Raw genomic sequence first — 18,171 nt, 5'->3', positions numbered from 1 at the left:
TCAGCGCCTAGTTCGTTTTGAAACGTGGCCAAAGAATTTCATTATCTAGGGTACAAAGGGGATTAAATTCAGAATGGACTATAGCTCATGCAGTGATAATGAACATGAGCCAGGTTACAGTGTGTGGTCAAACCTTATGGAGGGGCCTGTATGCCAGAACTCCCCTCAGATGCTGCAGCATGCCTATGAATTCTATTTTTTATCAAATTGGCCCTGGAGACACAGATCCCAGTACAGAAAACATTAACAGTAGCGTATGTGGTAGGTTATAATACCACTTGCTTTCTTCTGCCCTTTCCAAGAGCCATTTGCTGCCTGCACAGTATACAATAAAGGCAATTTTATAATTAGATTTTTTTTTTTTTAGTAAGAGTCACCCTGCTGGTTTTTAAACTATTTAATATGAACTACAGCGAGCATTGTTAATCCAAAAAACGCCCACGAGTCCAGTCTTGAGAATACAGTCGGTTGCGAGAACAGATGATACCCCAGCATGAGCTTCTGCCCGTTGGATTCTGCACGCTGGTTTGAAATTAATTTATTAACGATTTTAGGAGCTGAAAAATCTTTTCATTCACTGCAACGGTGCAGTTTAGGAACGCTTGAGGAACAGCCCTCTTAATTTGTTGCAAGTTTGCTTTGCGTTGCCTAAATCTACGACATTGGATTTATAACAAAGCACTAAAGAGGGAGGCGTAATGGAGTGTGAGGTCATAGATGTGGCATCTCAACAAAGAGCCAGATGGCTTTATGCATAGACAGCTGCAACTAGATAGGAACCAGAGAGGTAAGTCCTCGGTGACAAATTAACTGAGGCTGCAGTCTGCTGGTGTAAGCACTGCTCCCCTTCCCACTCCCATATTTTTAATTTTAGTACATTCTACGCTGATGTTTTGTCCTTTTTTCCTCCCACTGAAAAGTAGTAGATTGTCAAAACAATGCATTTTGATAGCCTCAGCAGTATATTCTGATTTGGGGGGGTGGGTAACAAAGCAGAAATGTTGCCAAAATGATTAAATGCAGTAGCATTCATAATGATGTGAGACAGGGAGGCGAAATCCACTTTCATTTGTTTATTTGTAATGATAGTCGAGAGCGCTCCAGGCTGGTTTGAAGGTTGGAACTCAGATTGTGCTTTTGTGCAGATTTGTAACTGTGAAGACGTTTTGTCCCAAGTGGATAGCTGTTCCAGCATGTTATTGCTGATCGTGGCCTAATTTTATGTACTGTGGAAGTTCGTCTTTGAAGATCATGTGCTAGTTGCACAAGCTTATAATGGCTTGGATCAGGGCTTTTTTTTTGTAGCAAGAACTCCTTTGCATATTAGGCTATGCACCTCTGATGTAGCCAATCCTCCTGGAGTTCACAGTAGGCCCGGTACTACAAAAAAGCCCTGGGGACAAATAACACCCCTGGCACTGTTACAGTTTGGAAAAGATGGCATGATGGATGGTAGGATCCTCTTCTCCTGCTCTGTGGTGATCCTGACAAGAATTGTGCCCCTGAGGTGCAATTTAAAGGAGCGGCAGCTCTTTAGAATGGCTCAACCCATGTTGTCTAGTTTGGCTGTAAGACTTGAGAAGAACCGCAGTGAAAAATCATTGACATGAGACACACATAATTGCCCTTGTTACAAGATTGCTTGGAAAAGTGCTAGTAACTGGAACAAAGCTTGGCTCCCTTAGGGTATTTCCACACACCTGCCTTGCTGCCTAGCCTTTCTCTGAAGTAAGGTAGGAACAGGAGATTTCAGAGGGAAGGAAAAGGGAGAATCATCCCTTTAATGGAGCGTACTACAGAAGTCAGAGCTCATCCTGCAGAGGCAAAGCAGCCTCTCTTCACACAACTAATTTGCTGCTAGGACACAAGGTCATCAGAGAGGACTCCTGTTTGCAGAGGCAATGTCATATAAGGAAACAGTCTTCGCCATCAGTCAATGGATTTCACATCAAAGAGAAACATGAGATCAAAAGTGGTTTGGAAAACCAAGGGGGGGATTGAAGAATATGCAAGGACTTATTTGAAATTTATCTCCCCCCAACCCCCCCCCCCAAAGCCTGGCACTTTGGGAGTGAAACAGCAGTAGAAAGCCTGTTTTGAAAGTGGCCTTAGCCCTGAACCACTAGGGCTATCGAACATGCAGCTTGGAGGCCAGATGAGGCCCCCAGGGGGCTCCTATCAGGCCCCCAAGCAACTGGCTGTCATCTGCTTCCTTCGCCCTCTCTCCTGCTTCCTTCTGCATCACAGCTTGCTTTGCCAGGCTTGCTCAATTGCACAGGAACTACAGAACAGCCTCTATTTTCTCCATTGGCTGACACTCCTCCCTTGGGGAGGAAGGGGGAGGAGAGAGTTTGTCAGGCTCCCTCAATTGCACAGGAGAGCAATTGAGCCAAGCTTCTGTTCCTTCTATTGGCTGAGGGCTCCTCCCCCTCCTCATCCCCTGGGGAAGGAAGGAAAGAACCAGAGCTTCCTTTGCCCAGTTCCCTGGATCAAACAGGAGAGATGCAAAGAAAGCACCTTTAAGACCAACAAGTGCTAATGTTTTAAGCATGTTTTATTTTAAGGAGGGTTTTTTAAAAAAAATTCTTTGTCTATATCCTGTATAAAGTTTATATTTCTGCTACCTGGCATTACATTGTATGAGACGCATGATCTGGCCTGACAAGGTCTCATACCAGATCCGCCCCTCATAACAAATTAGATCAACACCCCCGCACTAGAATCCAGTTCTGTAGCTCAGTTGCTATGCTTCTTTATGATTAAAGGTTACCAGTGGGAAGCTCTCCCTTTGCTCTACAAGAGAGAGTGTAGTTGGAGGTATGAAAGTTTCATGGTGGTGTGATTTTAGGTAAGGACTTAGAGATTCCCTTTTCCTCTGCTCCCCAAAGGTTCAGAGTAGTGAGAGGCCTCAAGAAGGGTATAGTGGGTTTCACTGGCCAAGTCTTGTGGCCTAAAGCAGTAAATCCAAACTACGTCTCTTGGGGTCTCTTAGTGGTTAGAGGATTGAACAAGCAAATGTTTTGCCTCTTCTCTTCCCTTTGCCCTCAACGCTTCAAGACTCAGAGAGAGAAAGCAATGAGCATGATCAGAGCCTTTTTTTTAATAGAAAAAGCCCAACAGGGACTAATTTGCATATTAGGCCACCCACACCTGACATCGCTATTTTCACACTGGACTTTTTGTAGAATAAGCCCAGCATGAACTCATTTGCATATTAGGCCACACCCCCTGGCGCCAAGCCAGTCAGGACTGCGTTCCTGTGCGTTCCTGCTCAAAACAAGTGCTGAGCATGATCAGTCTTTTGCACTGGAATTCTTTTTAACTTCAAAACTGATAGTATGCACCATAGCTGGGTAGTCCCCAAGGCTACAAAAACCTCCATTTTGTCAGTAGGTAGCGCCATCTTGCTGTCCTGCTGGTAGACACCTAACCATCAAGTTGGCTATTAGCGGCGATGTTGATATTCACCAAATATATTCTGAGACTTACCAGATGTACATAAATTGTATTCAGGCTGCTAATTGTATGCAGCTAGAATATGCAGATTAGCTGACCCCTTCGTCATAGGGCTTCCAATGAGGCTTTTAGTACTGACCAAATAGCTTACCCTTGTTGGAGGATTAAAAGCTCTGTTCTACTAATAAAGAGTTTTCTCTTCTTACCAGTGTATTTTTAAAGCTTTGATTTTTTTTTAGTCCAATGGAGGAAAGAACGCTTTTTGCAAACAAAAGGAGCTGAATTGCATCTAGTTAAACTACCTTTGTTGTTGAAAAGGCTGTGAAATTAAAGCAGTGGAGTATGCAGGAGGTGGTAGTGTTAACAATGCAGGTATTTCCCGGTCTTTCCTTTGTCTAAACAGGAGAGGAAGCTAGACACAGCATCTTTGCACTGGAAAACTTCCAACGTAGGGGGGAAAAAATCATTAGCTCAAGCCAGGAAAGCACTTGATAAATTGGCATATTAGCATAGTACCTCCACAACAAGTCTGTTGCTTGTATCCAGAGGTCTTGTTGCGTAAACAAGAGGAACCTACAAGTTGCTGGAAGGTCCTACAGAGTGACTTTCAGGGGGCAAAGGTCAGCATGCTCATGGCACTCTTCTTCCACAGTGACTTGGATGCAAGCCAATAATAGCACTTTAAATGAGACACCATTGGGGTTTATAATTTCTTTTTAATATAACTGGTTTTACTCAATGTCTCAATGTGTATGGACCGTTTTTGTTTATTGTTATGTTGTACATTGTCCAGAGCCTCACACTGAATGGGATGGGGTGATTGATTTAATAATAATTAATAATAATAATAATAATAGGGGTCGTTTTGTAGAAAAATAGGTGGTGGAGCTCATCCAGGGATTGTTATGCAGCTGCACCTACTATTCAGTGGACAAGGAGGTGGAACTCTCAAAAAGATACAGGAGCTCCCATTGAATCTGAGGCATAATAATAATAATAATAAAAGTGGCTTTTTGTAGCAGAAACTCCTTTGCATATTAGGCCACACACCCCGCTGATGAAGCCAATCCTCCTGGACCTTAAAGTAGGCCCTGTAAGACTAGTCCTGTAAGCTCTTGGAGGATTGGCTACATCAGAGGGTGTAGCCTAATATGCAAAGGAGTTCCTGCTACAAAAAAAAGCCATGATGATGATGATATTGTGGTGCATTGAATTAAGATAATAAACTTAAAAGCAGAATCCTGTGTACTTATACTTTCAGGTGTGAAAAGGAAGAAGTCTCAAAAGAAGAAAGCAGCCGACACGGGTGCCAGGAGAAAAGCGGGAAGTAAAAATAAAGAGCTTGAAAAGAAAAAGGACAGGAGGCAACCCGAGTGGGAGAATGATGTGGAGAGAAGCCCAGAAAGGGACGCTGACAGAAATTCAAGAGACCCATCTCGGAGAGACGATGCTTCAAAAAAACCATCCTACGACCGAGATTATTACAGTGACAGGAACAGCTATTGGGGTGGAAAGGACAGGGATCAAGAAAGTGCCACTCCTTTAGAAAGCCGACACAGTCATTCTAAAAAGAAAAGGGGAGAGAGAAGAAATTCTTCTTCAGATAATGAAGGCAGGGACAGGCACTGGACTCATGACAGTGAACCCCACAGAAGGAGAAAAGACAGATCAAAATCTAGAGAGAAATCCCATAACTATCCTAGTCCAAGGGATGAGGAGGAGGAGCGTTATCGAAATGGCTCGGAGAAGAGCCTGCAGAAGCACAGCCGATATGCTGAGCAATTAAGAGAGTCAAGGAAAAACGAAGATAGGCGAAGGCACAGGGAGGATTCCCCACGCAGGCGCAAGTGATGCTGATAGACCGATGAAATGGTTTTTCCTTCAGATGCAAACTGTAAATTTTTATTAACATTCTGAAGTCCCATATTGTAGAAAGTTCCTTTTGTATAAAGTCCTTCTTTCTAAACGTGATTGGGCTTTTTATAAACTTTTCAGTATGTCTTTTTATGATCGCTGTGACCGCTAAAACCTTCTGCTTCTCTGGTGTTTGCGTCAAAGAAAAACCAAACCCTGTTTATTTTGTTAATAAAAAATGTTTAAACATTGAATTTTCGTACTTAGTATCACCCCCCCCTTCCCCAAATTGTAAATATTATTTACGCTATCTAAAGTGCTGGAGTTTTGTTAGTTTTATTTACTAGAAGATTCACAGAATAGTTATAACTTCAGTATAAAGAAAGTGTTCACGCCCGCAGTTCTGTGATTATATAAGCCTTGAAGCAAAGACGGCATTGGCAAATGGAGTTTGCCTTTTGTTTTTCAACAAGAAATTGTAAGCTACTGCTTTGAACTTGAAACCTTTACAGAAATCAGAAGATATTGTGGAATGGCTTATATCACATAATGTCTACCTCCCTAACTTTGTTTAGCCCTTCTGTAGGATGTTGTTCAAAAAACGTTTGAGAGGTTAAAAAAAACCCCATGACCTACATACAGGCTTTCTGGATCAAATTAGGTTCTCATTTGAATGTCGTAGTGAATTGACACCAACAGTTGGCCCATACAGCTAATAAAAGTGTAAAACTTTCTTCAGAATGTAAGGATCTGCAATAAAGTTGGCACCATCATCATAACTTCCCCTCTTGGGCAAGCCAGATTTTGTTTGTAATTGAACAACTCTATGAGGCCTGTTATAAAATTGTTGCTATACATTTGAAAAGTAAAGGTTAGATCTGGACAGTTTTCCCCTAACAGAAGGGGAAGTGGAACAAACTTTTGAATTCAGTAGCACCTTTAAAACCAAGTTTTATTCAAGCTGTAAGCTTTCTTTTACATGCACACTTCCTCTGAAGGAAAGAAAAAGCCAGAGCATCCTTTGTCTAGTTCCTTCAATCCCATGGGAGAGACACCAAGAAAGCACCTTTAAGACTAATGAGTGCTAATGTTTTAAGCATGTTTTATTTTTAAAAAAATCTTTGTTTGTCTGTGTCCTTTGTAAAGTTCATGTCTCTGCTACCTAATCTTAAACTGGAACACACCTCGCCCAGTCTGACAAGGTCTCATTTATGTCAGATCCAGCCCTCATAACAAATGAATTTGACACCCCTAGTCTATACATATGTAGTCAGAGGGTGAACAGCAAATTAGCAACATAATGGAGATGTTTTAACAGATGCAAAGACCAAACAGGAATACCAAGCTAAGTTTATATGGTTACCATTTGTTTGGATTTAATTACAGGGGGGAAACGCAGTGAAACAAATATGTCAAAATAGGAGACTAATGTGAAAATGTGTCCTTAATTGCATAATACTAAGAGTAACTGACTGAGACCCTGTTGTTACGCTCCGTTTGGGTTCTCTCAAGCATGGAGGAATGGAATGTAACAACAGGGTCTCAGTTAATATAAACTTAGCTTGTCACTCCTGTTTGTCTTTGCATCTATTAAAAATCTTCCTTGTGTTGTATGCTAATTTGCTGCTCACCCTCTGCCTATATGTATGGACTGTTAACTTCCATTTCAATGTATCTGAAGAAGTGTTCATGTACACACAGGCTCATATCTTGAATAAAACTTGGTTGGTCTTAAAGGTGCCACTGGACTCAAGCTTTGTTCTACTGCTTCAGACCAACATGGCTGCCTACCTAGATCTCGTCATAGAAGGGGCATGCAATTTGTGTCAGTTCTCCTTTTCTGCCACTGATCACCGATTTGCCCCTCATGCTGCTTTGGAGAAAGTCCCTTTAAAAGAGGCAGAACTTCCTTGAGGTGTCTAGTCATTGATAGCATTAATCCTGGAGAACAAGTTTGAGTCCAGTGGCACCTTTAAAATCAACCAAGTTTTATGTAAGGCACATAAAACATGTGCTAGAATGAACATGGACAATGGTACTAGAGCTTGCATTAAACCCAGATGTCAGCTTTGCTAATACATACACCCAAACAACATGATCACAGGACCTAACAGCATCAAATACGCCATCTCAGGCTCATTCACTTGCTCATCTTTCTAACATTGTATATGCCATTAAATGCCAACAATGCTCTTCAGTTTTCTACATGAGGGAAACAGGTTAAATCCTATGCCAAAGGATAAATGGATTCAAATGTGACATCAAGAACCACAAGACAGAAAAACCTGGAGGAGAACATTTCAACCTTCCAGGACATCCAATGGGTAACTTCAAAGTAGCTGTTTTATTGCAAAGCAACTTCGAGAACAGACTAGAAAGGGAAATTGTTGAGTTGTAAATTATTAGAACACTCAGAACAATGGAATCCACTGGACTTAACACACATTGATTTCTTATCTCACTGCATATGCTAACCTCATTCAGTCCGTACAACTGTATTTTTGCCAATCCCAGAAGTGCTCTACATCCTCTTTATTTTTATTTCTTATTTGGACTAGTAGATTGTAATGTAACATAATTTGGATGGTAGATTGGAATGTATTTCTCTGGTCTGGGGACAGAGGAGTTACATTACAAAGCCAATTGCCCCACCTCAAAGAAGTGGGTGCTGTAAAGATGCCTCTGTGCTTTAGAGGAGGCATATGGATTATAATGGCAGGCAGGGGTGGAATTCTAGCAGGAACTCCTTTGCATATTAGGCCACAGACCCCTGATGTAGCCAATCCTCCAAGAGCTAACAAAAAAGAGCCTTGTAAGCTCTTGGAGGATTGGCTACATCAGGAGTCTGTGGCCTAATATGCAAAGGAGTTCCTGCTAGAATTCCACCCCTGGTCAGTTAATTATTTTCAGTCTCAGTTATTTTCAGCATTTAGAAGGGTACATCTGTCAATCAGTCTCCAGTTTGGGTATTTATTTTCTTCACTGTTTTCCTCCAGAATTAAACCCAAACAAATGGTTAACCATATAAATTAAGCTTGTTTGGTTCTTGAATCTATTAAACATCATTGCATTGTATGCCAATTTGCTGCTTATCCTATATGTAAGGACTGGTAACTTCCATTTCATCAGAAGAAGTGTGCAGGCACATGAAAGCTTATCCCCTGAATAAAATTTTGTTGGTCTTAAAGGTGCCACCGGACTCAGACTTTGTTCTGCTGCTTCAGACCGACATGGCTCTCCATCTGGATCCAACAATTCTGGTCGTTGCATAAACATTAAAAGATGAACTATTTCTTGTTCACTGAATAATCATTTTAATAAATGGTTAATTGTCTTAGTTTAATATAATTTCTAATATAAGACCTAGCTGTGGGCAGTTTTACTGAATAAAGCCTGCTATAAATGGTTTGGTAGTCGAATCTTTGCACAAATATATTGCTTGGAGATCTGTGAGACATATTGCTGAGCTGGAAACACTTGGGAATACATTTGTAAGATTATTCCTAACAGTTGGAACTATAGCTGCACTTTGCTTTCTGTCTGTTTCTTCTTGAATACGTATGATGGGCTATGGGATGACAGAGTATCATGGGTTGGATCCAAATCTTGGAGTTAGGTCCAAAGGCCTCTTATGGAAGAACAAGTCTGGGTCCAACGCCCTCTGCCTAAGAAGAGATTTCTTTTTTCTTTGAGAACTTGAAAAGGGTGTTTAGATGCATCTCCTGTCCTTTGAGGGAATTAGTTTTCTGGGGATCTAAGCTTACAGAAGAAGATGCTAATGAATATATGGATGTAAGCACAGTACAAATAACTCCAGATAGTAAAGGATGATTTAGAACAGTGATCCCCAACCCCTGGACCATGGACCAGTACCAGGCCATGAGTTGTATAATTATTTCATTATATACTGCAATGTAATAATAGAAATAAAGTGCACAATTGTATCATCCTGAAACCAGTGTTCCATCTAAGCTGAGCTTGTGTGAGCTAGCTCAGTTTTTTAACCTCTGGCTCACACATCTTTGTCTTAGCTTAGGAAAAATGGCCCCAGAGCAAACTAATTTATGCAGTAGCTCACAACTTTAATGCCAGTAGCTCACAAAGTAGAAATTTTGCTCACAAGACTGCACAGCTTAGAGGGAGCATTGCCCCAAACCATCCCCCCCCTCCCTGATCTGTGGAAAAACTTGTCCACAAAACCGGTCCTTGGTGCCAAAAAGGTTGGGAACCACTGCTTTAGAAGGGTCATAATTTGCCTCAGTATCAAAGATGATGTCATTTCTTTTTTACAAGTGTTTATAGAGCTTGAATTCCATTGTATACTTTCTGTTTATTGGGATAAAAGACATTAAGGTCTTGTATTTGTAGCATTGGCCAAGTTTAAGAGAATATCTGTATTGTATAAAGTGTATACTATATGTCAGGCCAAAAAGGAAATTTTTAACCTACCATTTGTATATTTTATGTAGGCTGATGTTCAAGCCGTACTTAGTGTTCTGGTTCTTGGAAAATGTATATAGAATGGTACCATTTGGAATGACAGCTGATTAAAATTCAGGTACAAAGACTGAATGAAGCAGCTGTCAGCTGTAGAAGGAATCCTTTTGTCTAATATTTTTTTCTGTATTAAAATTTCCACACCATTACCAGGTAATTTTGTTGTTGTCTGTTGTGATAGCCTACGGTTAAATACAGTAAAGTTGAATTGACTTGGTTTGAAATTATAGGATCTGTGGGGAAATTGAGGTTGGGAAGGTATCCCCTGACCCTAATTTCATCCCCAATTCCAGAAATACTATAAATCAGGGGTCCTCAACCTACGGCCCGCGGGCCAGATGCGGCCCGCTGAGGACGTTTATGCGGCCCTCCGGGTTATGGCAAAATCAGACCGGAAGTGATGTTCGACCTAAACTCGCGTTAGCAACGCACACTTCCAGCACTGGGCTGAGGCGGCGGAGACAGAGTGTGGTGATACCGAGGTGAGGTGAGTTCCCAGGCCGGGGTGTATGGTGTGGGGAAGGGAGAGAGATGCAGAAGATGGAGAACTGACGGCCCGCGGCCTTGTACAGTAACGGCAGTCCGGCCCTCCAACAGTCTGAGGGACAGTGAACTGGCCCCCTATTTAAAAAGGTTGAGGACCCCTGCTATAAACAATAGTATAGTAAGGTGTTGTCCCCTATACTGGTTAATCCTTGAAGCAGTTGTGAATTGGCATTACAAGGAGACCCTTGTCTCTTATTTGTTTCTAGACTGTTAGGGGTGAATTTTCCTTTTATTTCCCCCCAACTAGGCTCAGCTGCATCAAGTCATCTTGCGTATGCTTTAATTCACAAACAGGGTGGTTTCTGCATACCTGGGCATTCTTCCCAAAATATGCAGACCCCTGTACCTAAAGAGCATGCCTTTGTTACTATGCTCTACTGACAGGCAAAGAACCACTACGTTTGATGTGTATTTAACATGTGTTTGCGTGATACAAACTTGGAAGGAAAATACTTTTTCTGTTTTAACTATTGATCGGGTTTTCACAGACTGCTCTTCAGAGTGTGTGTTTGTGTGCATATGTTTGTTATGTTATAATACACTGCTCCCTGTAGTTGAAAACAATATGCTCCATTTTGACTCCAATTTGGCCCAGAGAGAACTCCAGTTTCCTGGGTTACTCCTCTGATGATGCCAGTCAGTTGCGGGCAAAATGTCAGGTCACACAGTCCAGAAAATCTACAACAGCCAATATGCTCCATCTCCAGATGGAATTTTTAAATTGACTTCCAAGGATACAAATGTGTGTATATAATGCAGGTGAGGTGAGTATTCTCTAGGAAATTCTTTAAAATGAATAGTTACTGGCTGTAAGATTTCCTTCATGTATATATACACAGATTTTAATATTTTGGCCCCTGCCTCAAATTATCTGTGTCAGAAGAACTGATGACGTACCATCCTCAGGGACCCTGAGTTTGTATGCTTGAGTATCTGCCTCGAGTCAGCCTACTTTCTTCTTGTTTCCTTTCAGTGAATGCTTACGTTCTTTTTTTCTTGACTACTCAAGAATAATATTCCACAATAAATTGATTCAGTTTACAACCATCCCTGTTTTACAGTGTGCACCTAACAGGCTTCCTGCCGTCTTTGCATATAGTTTTCCCCAGCCTTCTTAATATTTCTACTTTTTGATGAAATGTTATAATCTCCTTTAATACCTTGTGGTAGGGGTAGTATTCCTCTAGTTGCAAACAGGATTTACAGCAGAATATTTTAATAAAGCAGTCAAGAGTTTCAGAATCCAAATGGTTTACCAGGCTTCATTTTCTTTTTGTTAATTTAAACGCCAACCCAAAGTGTGAGTGTTTTTGGTTTTTTAAAGAAACTCTCCCAGAAAATTTAACTTACCGCATTAAAACCAGCTTCTACAGTACTTGTTTTTGACACCGTAGATCCACTTATCCTATATCTGCTAGCTAACTAGGGTTGCCAAGTCCAATTCAAGAAATATTTTGGACTTTGGGGATGGAGCCAGGAGACATTGGGGTGCAGCCAGGAGCAAGGGTGTGGCAAGCATAACTGAACTCCAAAGGGAGTGCTGGCCATCACATTTAAAGGGACCGCACACCTTTTAAATGCCTTCCTTCCATAGGAAATAAGGATAAGGGGACCTTCTTTTGGGGCTCATAGAATTGGACCTCCTGGTCCAATCTTTTTGAAACGTGGGGGGTATTTTGGGGAGAGGCACTGGATGCTATGCTGAAAATTTGGTGCCTCTACCTCAAAAAATAGCCCCCCCCAGATACCCGCGGATCAATTCTCTATTATTTTCTATGGGAATAAGTCTCCTTAGGGAATAATAGTTCCCAGCAGACAGTTCCCTCCCCTCCCCCTGCTTTCCGATGACCCTGAAGAGGGGGAAGGCGTCCAAACTGGGGGATCCCCTGCCCCCACCTGGGGATTGGCAACCCTATAGCTAACTCTCCTTGCTTCTGTGGGGAACTGCGCCCTTGGAGTCCAGACATCAGCTGTGTTCAGCCATGTGCCAGTTGCTGCTAGTAGAAACGTGCAAAGCAGGATGTTGGAAAGCGCCCCCAGCTAAATGAGAGTGCCCGCTTGCTATGTCAACACATTGGCATCCTAAGCCGTAATTTGGAAGCAACAAGCCTGTCCAGTAAAACTGGCTTTCAAATAACCTTTTAAGTGGCATTAAACACTTGTTACCTTATTTATCATAAACGCTCATCCGGAATGAGTTATGCCTTGATGTAGGAAACTTTATCTGTACACTTAAAAAGCAGTTACCCTAAGATTCCCAGTGAAAGAACAAGCGGATTTTTATCTGCGTGCGCTCTCTCTCTCTGTGTATATATACAGGGCTTTTTTGAGCAGGAATCCAATTCCAGCTGGTTTAGCATCAGGGGTGTGACCTAATATGCAAATGAGTTCCTGCTGGGCTTTTTCTACAAAAAAAGCCCTGTGTGAAACAATGGTGACATCAAGGGTGTGACCTAACATGCAAATGAGTTCCTGTTCCAATGGTGATATCAGGAGTGTGGCTTCCTGCTGGGCCTTTTGTACGAAAAAGCTGTGTGTGTGTGTGTGTAAAATAACATGCAGCAAAAACATTTTTGTGAGAAAACCATCCTCCACTGCTTCCATTTATATTCTAAAAGTTAAGATTCTCTGAACATGGTTGCCATATTTGAAAATATTTACAATATTTTGTTCGTTGCCACGCTGGTGTAGTGGTTAGTATGTCAGACTAAAATCTGGGAGATCCAAGTTCAAAATCCCATTCTGTCACGGAAGTTTGCTGATTGAGTTTGAGCCAGTCACAAAAACTGAGGCTAATTTACCTCATGAGGTGGTCACGAGGAGAGAATAGAGGAGAGGAGAAAGACGTAAGCCATTTGGGTCCTCAGTGAGAAGAAAGGTGGGGCACAAATGAAGTAAATAAAAATAAATGAGTTTTTTTATGTGCTTCAGAGGGTAGTCGTGTTGGTCTTCAGTAGAACTGTTAGGCTGTGATCACACTTGCTAAATAATGCACTTTCCAAGTGGATTTTGCCAATTCATGCAGTAAAATCCAGTTGGAAAGTGCATTGAAACTGCATTATTTATCATGTGTGATTGCAGCCTCAGATTCGAGTTCCACTGGAACTTTAAGAGATGAAGAGAGCTCTGATTCTTAAAAGCTTACAGCCTGAACCTCTTGTTTGTCTATAAGATGCTACTGGACTCAAATCTAAATGTTCTTTGTGTGTGTCACATTTAGTGTCTGAAAACATGCTGTTTCTTTTCAAAGCATGCCCTTGTCTTACAATAGTTTCCTGCAACCCTGGGTTATTTTTACATGCATTCCAGCAGCCATTTAAGGCTAAAAGTGAACTGGAGGTCAATCTGGAAGCCAAGGGTTAGCCTTTAATATCCCCATGACAGTATTTGCCATATTCTGCAATCTGGCCTTTCTTTGATTACAAATGGGGTGGATGTAATGACCGGGTTGGCCGTACAGGGCAGAAAGCTATAACTAGAGGTTACTTCATTTTGTCTGCCTGTGTAATCTCAAATAGCTTTCAATTTTATGCTATTTATGGATCCTATTTTCATAATGACAATGCCTGCCATTGTGTGTAACAACACACAGAGAGAGCAATCTTTGAAGTAAGCAGTATGTTGTGCTCCAGCTAAAACCCATTTTCAAGGTCAGCTGCATTGCTGTTCTTAATTTGAAGAATCACTCTTCTGAAAGGCAAGATTAATAGCTATTTTAAGTCTGGCAGGACTTTAAAAAAATTACTTCCCAATCCCCTTCAGTGTTTAATTTCTAACATAAATGGTGCCAAGGTAAAGAATGCCATGGAAGTCTTTAGTCTAAGATAAATGAAGACTTGTGGTTACTCAGTGTTGTTCTTTAACATGTCACAATATTTGTCTTTATTTTTCCTGCCCACTTCTAAGCCAGAAGCTTGTTTTCAGAAAACAATGGCTTGGATTCTGTAGAAAGGGGGTCCCCAACCTATTTGAGCCTGTGGGCACCTTTGGAATTCTGATGTGGTATGTGGGCCCAGCTACAAAATGGTTGCCGCAGGAGGTGAATCAAGCCGTGTTAGTCCGTCCATAGCAGTAGAAAAGAGTCCAGTAGCACCGTGAAGGTTAACAAAATTTGGGTATACTGTGACGCAGAGAGGTAAAGCTGCAGTACTGCAGTCGGAACCCTCTGCTCATGACCTGAGTTCGATCCTGGCGGAAGCTGGGTTCAGGTAGCCAGCTCAAGGTTGACTCAGCCTTCCATCCTTCCGAGGTCGGTAAAAGGAGTACCCAGCTTGCTGGGGGGAAAGTGTAGATGACTGGGGAAGGCAATGGCAAACCACCCCGTAAAAAGTCTGCCGTGAAAACATTGTGATGCGACGTCACCCCAGAATTGAAAACGACTGGTGCTTTATTTATTGCCTTTCTTATAGGGCTTGCAAGGCAGAGATGTTCCACCAGGCATTTGGTTGAGGACAGCGACAGTCTGGTTCTGTCGCATCCCGGTCTCCCCCTTTTCATCTCCCCACATTCCCTTTACCCCAGGGAGCAAGTGGGTACTGAACTTTGCATTGCCATCTTAGATTGTGTATTGTCTTTAACTATTGATGCTTAGTATTTTAAGGTTTTAAGATTTATTGTACCTTTCCCTGATGTAAGCTGCCCTGAGCCCTGTTCGCAGGGAAGGACAGCCAACAAATTTAATTTAATGAAATAATAAATTAATAAAATAAAGATGCTACTGGACTGTTACCCTTTTCAACTGCAGGAGGTGAAGCCAGCCGCACAAGGGCTGCTGCAGCTTACCTTCAGTCACACCATGAAGATCCTTGTGCTGTGGTGACAGCTGCTGCCAAAGCAACATTTTAAAAGCTCTGCACTGCCAATCAAAGCTCTAGTGGCCAATCAGAAGCCTTGCTGGGCAAAAGCACCACTTGACCCCACCCACTTTCTAAAGACATTTGAGGAGCACCAGGAAAAGTGTTGGCAGGCACCAAGATAACGCCCATAAGAACCATGTAGATATCTACATTTTTACGAGTTAGGAAAATAGGAAAGTATTTTACCATCAACAGTGTACAAAATGCAAGAAAGTTCTATTATTATTTAGATTTTAAAATGATCTCCTCTTCACCCAATTTGCATTGTAAAAACCTGAGAAATCTGTTTACCACAAGTGACCATGTACTTAAAAACACAAGAGAAACCATGTTGGATCAGGCCAATGGCCCATCCAGACACTCTGCCACACAGTGGCCAAAACCCCAGGTGCAATCAGGAGGCCCACCAATGTGGCCAGGACACTAGAAGTCCTCCCACTGCCCCCCCAAGCATCAAAAATGCAGTGCATCACTGCCCCAGACAGAGAGTTTCATCAATAGCCACTGATGGACCTCTGCTCCAGATGTTTATCCAATCCCCTCTTGAAGCTGACTATGTTTGTAGCTGCCACCATCTCCTGTAGCAGTGATTTCCATGTGTCAATCACCCTTTGGGTGAAGAGGTACTTCCTTTTATCTGTTCTAACTAGACTTTGTATACTTATTGCATACTCCACCAGCCACAGTCTTTTCAAACTGCTTCTAGCTTCTTGGTCATGATGCCAAGATTCTGGAATTCCCTCCCCATGGGTTTGCCTGTCTTTCGCCAGTGTGTGAATAATTTTTCATTTTGTTGGGCATTGAGTTTAAATAGCCTTTCTCACTGTTTGAGGGGTTTTATGTGCTTATGTTTTATTGAATCGTCTTAAATATTTTATATATACTTGGATTTGAAATGCTTTTTAATGTCTGAAATGTTTTAATGTTCGCCATCTTGGGAACCCTGAACTGGGTAAATTGAAATTATCGTATGGCATTGTGTGTGGAATAGCCAGGAGATCCCTGGACGGATTGTTTGGCTGCCGAAGCTGTAGCTCTTTTTGGCACCACAAGGTGGTGAGCTATGCTTTTTTTCTTCAGAGAGTGCTGTGACATGCTTAAGGTCACCCAGCTAGCTTCAAGTGAGTAAGTGAAGAACTGAACTCCATTCTCCAGATTAGAGTCTGCTGCTCTTAACCACTACACCAAACTGGCTCCCTCCTGAATTGGGTGGAAAGGCAGTATAGATATGTTTTAGGGGTGTCAAACATGCGGCCCGGGGGCTGAATTAGGCCCCAGAGGGCTCCTATCACGCCCCCAGGCAACTGGCTGTCATCTGCTTCCTTCTCCCTCTCTCTTGCTTCCTTCTGCATCACAGCTTGCTTTGCTAGGCTTGCTCAATTGCACAGGAGCTACAGAGCAAAGTCTCTATTTCTCTGTTGGCTGAGGTTCCCTCCTTGGGGAGGAGGGGGGAGAGAAAGCTTGCTTTGCCAGGCTCTCTCAGTCGCACAGCACAGCCACCGAGCCTAGCCTCTGTTCCTTCTGTTGGTTGAGGTTCCTCCCCCTCCTGGTTCCCTGGGGAAGGATGGAAAGAGCCAGAGCTTCCTTTGTCCAGTTTCCCAGATCACACAGGAGAGATACACAGAAAGCACCTTTAAGATCAACGAGTGCTAATGTTTTAAACATATTTTATTTTAAGCTTTTAAAAAATCTCTGTCGCTGTGTCCTTTATAAAGTTTATATCTCTGCTACCTGGCATGACATTTTATAACACACATGGCCTGGCCTGATAAGATCTCATTTATGTCGGGTCCGGCCCTCATAACAAATGAGTTTGACACCCCTGTTTTAAACGGATAAATAAAACCTCTGAAAAATAAATAACCCTCTGATTCCAACTCAACAGAACACATTCTTAAGAGCTGTCAGTAAACCTGGATATTGAGTTAAACTTCAGAATAACATAAACTGGGTCTCTGGGAAGGGTATCAGAAGGGAGGGGGGATCATTTGGAAATCCCCATTCCCAAGGTCTTATGAGATTCCATAAGACTTGAACAGGCTTTCCCACCTCCAACTGCAAAACAGACTGGTAGGATCCAACCCAATGCCTACTCTTTTTGGATACTTAAGAACTACCGTAGGAAGAGTGAAATGTCACAGCCTACTCAAAAGTCCTCTCATGTAAGCAATGCAGAAACCTCCCAGCTTCTATTCAGTCATAAAATTAGGAGCCAACTGCTATAAAAATCAACTTTTTTGTAAGATATCTATGTCACAGTTATTTTGCCAAAGGGCTGGGTTGAAAGAAAACTGAAATAAGATAGACAAAAATAGTGTGTGTTTCAACCACTCAACCATGAGTCAAGCGCCAAGCATCATACTGTATCATCAAACTTGGTTCAACCTATAATTCTCTTTTCCTTCAATTGCCAAAATGCTCTATTTATTTTACTGCATAAATATGATGTAGTTGTGTTTGAGGACTAGCGTGTTGCAGTGCCTGGGATGTTTGCCTCGACAGAGGAAATAATAATTAGGTGCCATCAAGTCGCAAATGACTGTCATTGGATTTTCAAGGCAGGAGATGGTTTGCCATTGCTTTTCTCTACATAGTTTGCCATTGGTGGTTTGCCATTGCTTTTCTCTACATAGCAACCCTGGTCTCTCTTGGTGGTCTCCAAACCAAGTACTCACTTCCAGCCAAGCCCGGGCTATCCAGACTGCTAACATCTGTTCAAATCCCTGATTGGCAACGAAGCTCACTGGCTTCAAGCAAGTAACCATCAGCTTAAATTCCTACAGCAAAGAACTGTTAGCACAGAGCAGCATTTGCTACCTATTTGGAAGAGGTATCAAATCCTAACCATAGAAGTGATCATCATTTCTATGTCCTTATAACTTTCTCTATACAATGACATCAAATTTCATGGTTGCTGTTTGCCAAATAAATGTTTACAGTATAAATGGAGGGTTTGCGCACA

General features: G+C 42.0%; 1 protein-coding gene across 1 annotated transcript in view; it reads left to right on the top strand.

Moving 5' to 3' along the window:
• The window catches only part of CWC22 (CWC22 spliceosome associated protein homolog), a 45,857-nt gene extending 40,293 nt beyond the window's left edge, over positions 1-5,564 (top strand). Inside the window, exon 20 of the mRNA XM_060256857.1 lies at positions 4,718-5,564. Within this exon, the coding sequence (XP_060112840.1) occupies positions 4,718-5,307 (590 nt within the window). The 3' untranslated portion in view covers positions 5,308-5,564. The remainder of the gene's footprint in view (positions 1-4,717) is intronic.
• Positions 5,565-18,171: the final 12,607 nt, after the last annotated feature.

Source organism: Heteronotia binoei, chromosome 16 (assembly GCF_032191835.1).
Source record: "Heteronotia binoei isolate CCM8104 ecotype False Entrance Well chromosome 16, APGP_CSIRO_Hbin_v1, whole genome shotgun sequence".
Lineage (NCBI taxonomy): Eukaryota > Metazoa > Chordata > Lepidosauria > Squamata > Gekkonidae > Heteronotia > Heteronotia binoei.
Note: the sequence above shows the minus strand (reverse complement) of the source record. Positions and strands in the feature narration are given on the sequence as shown.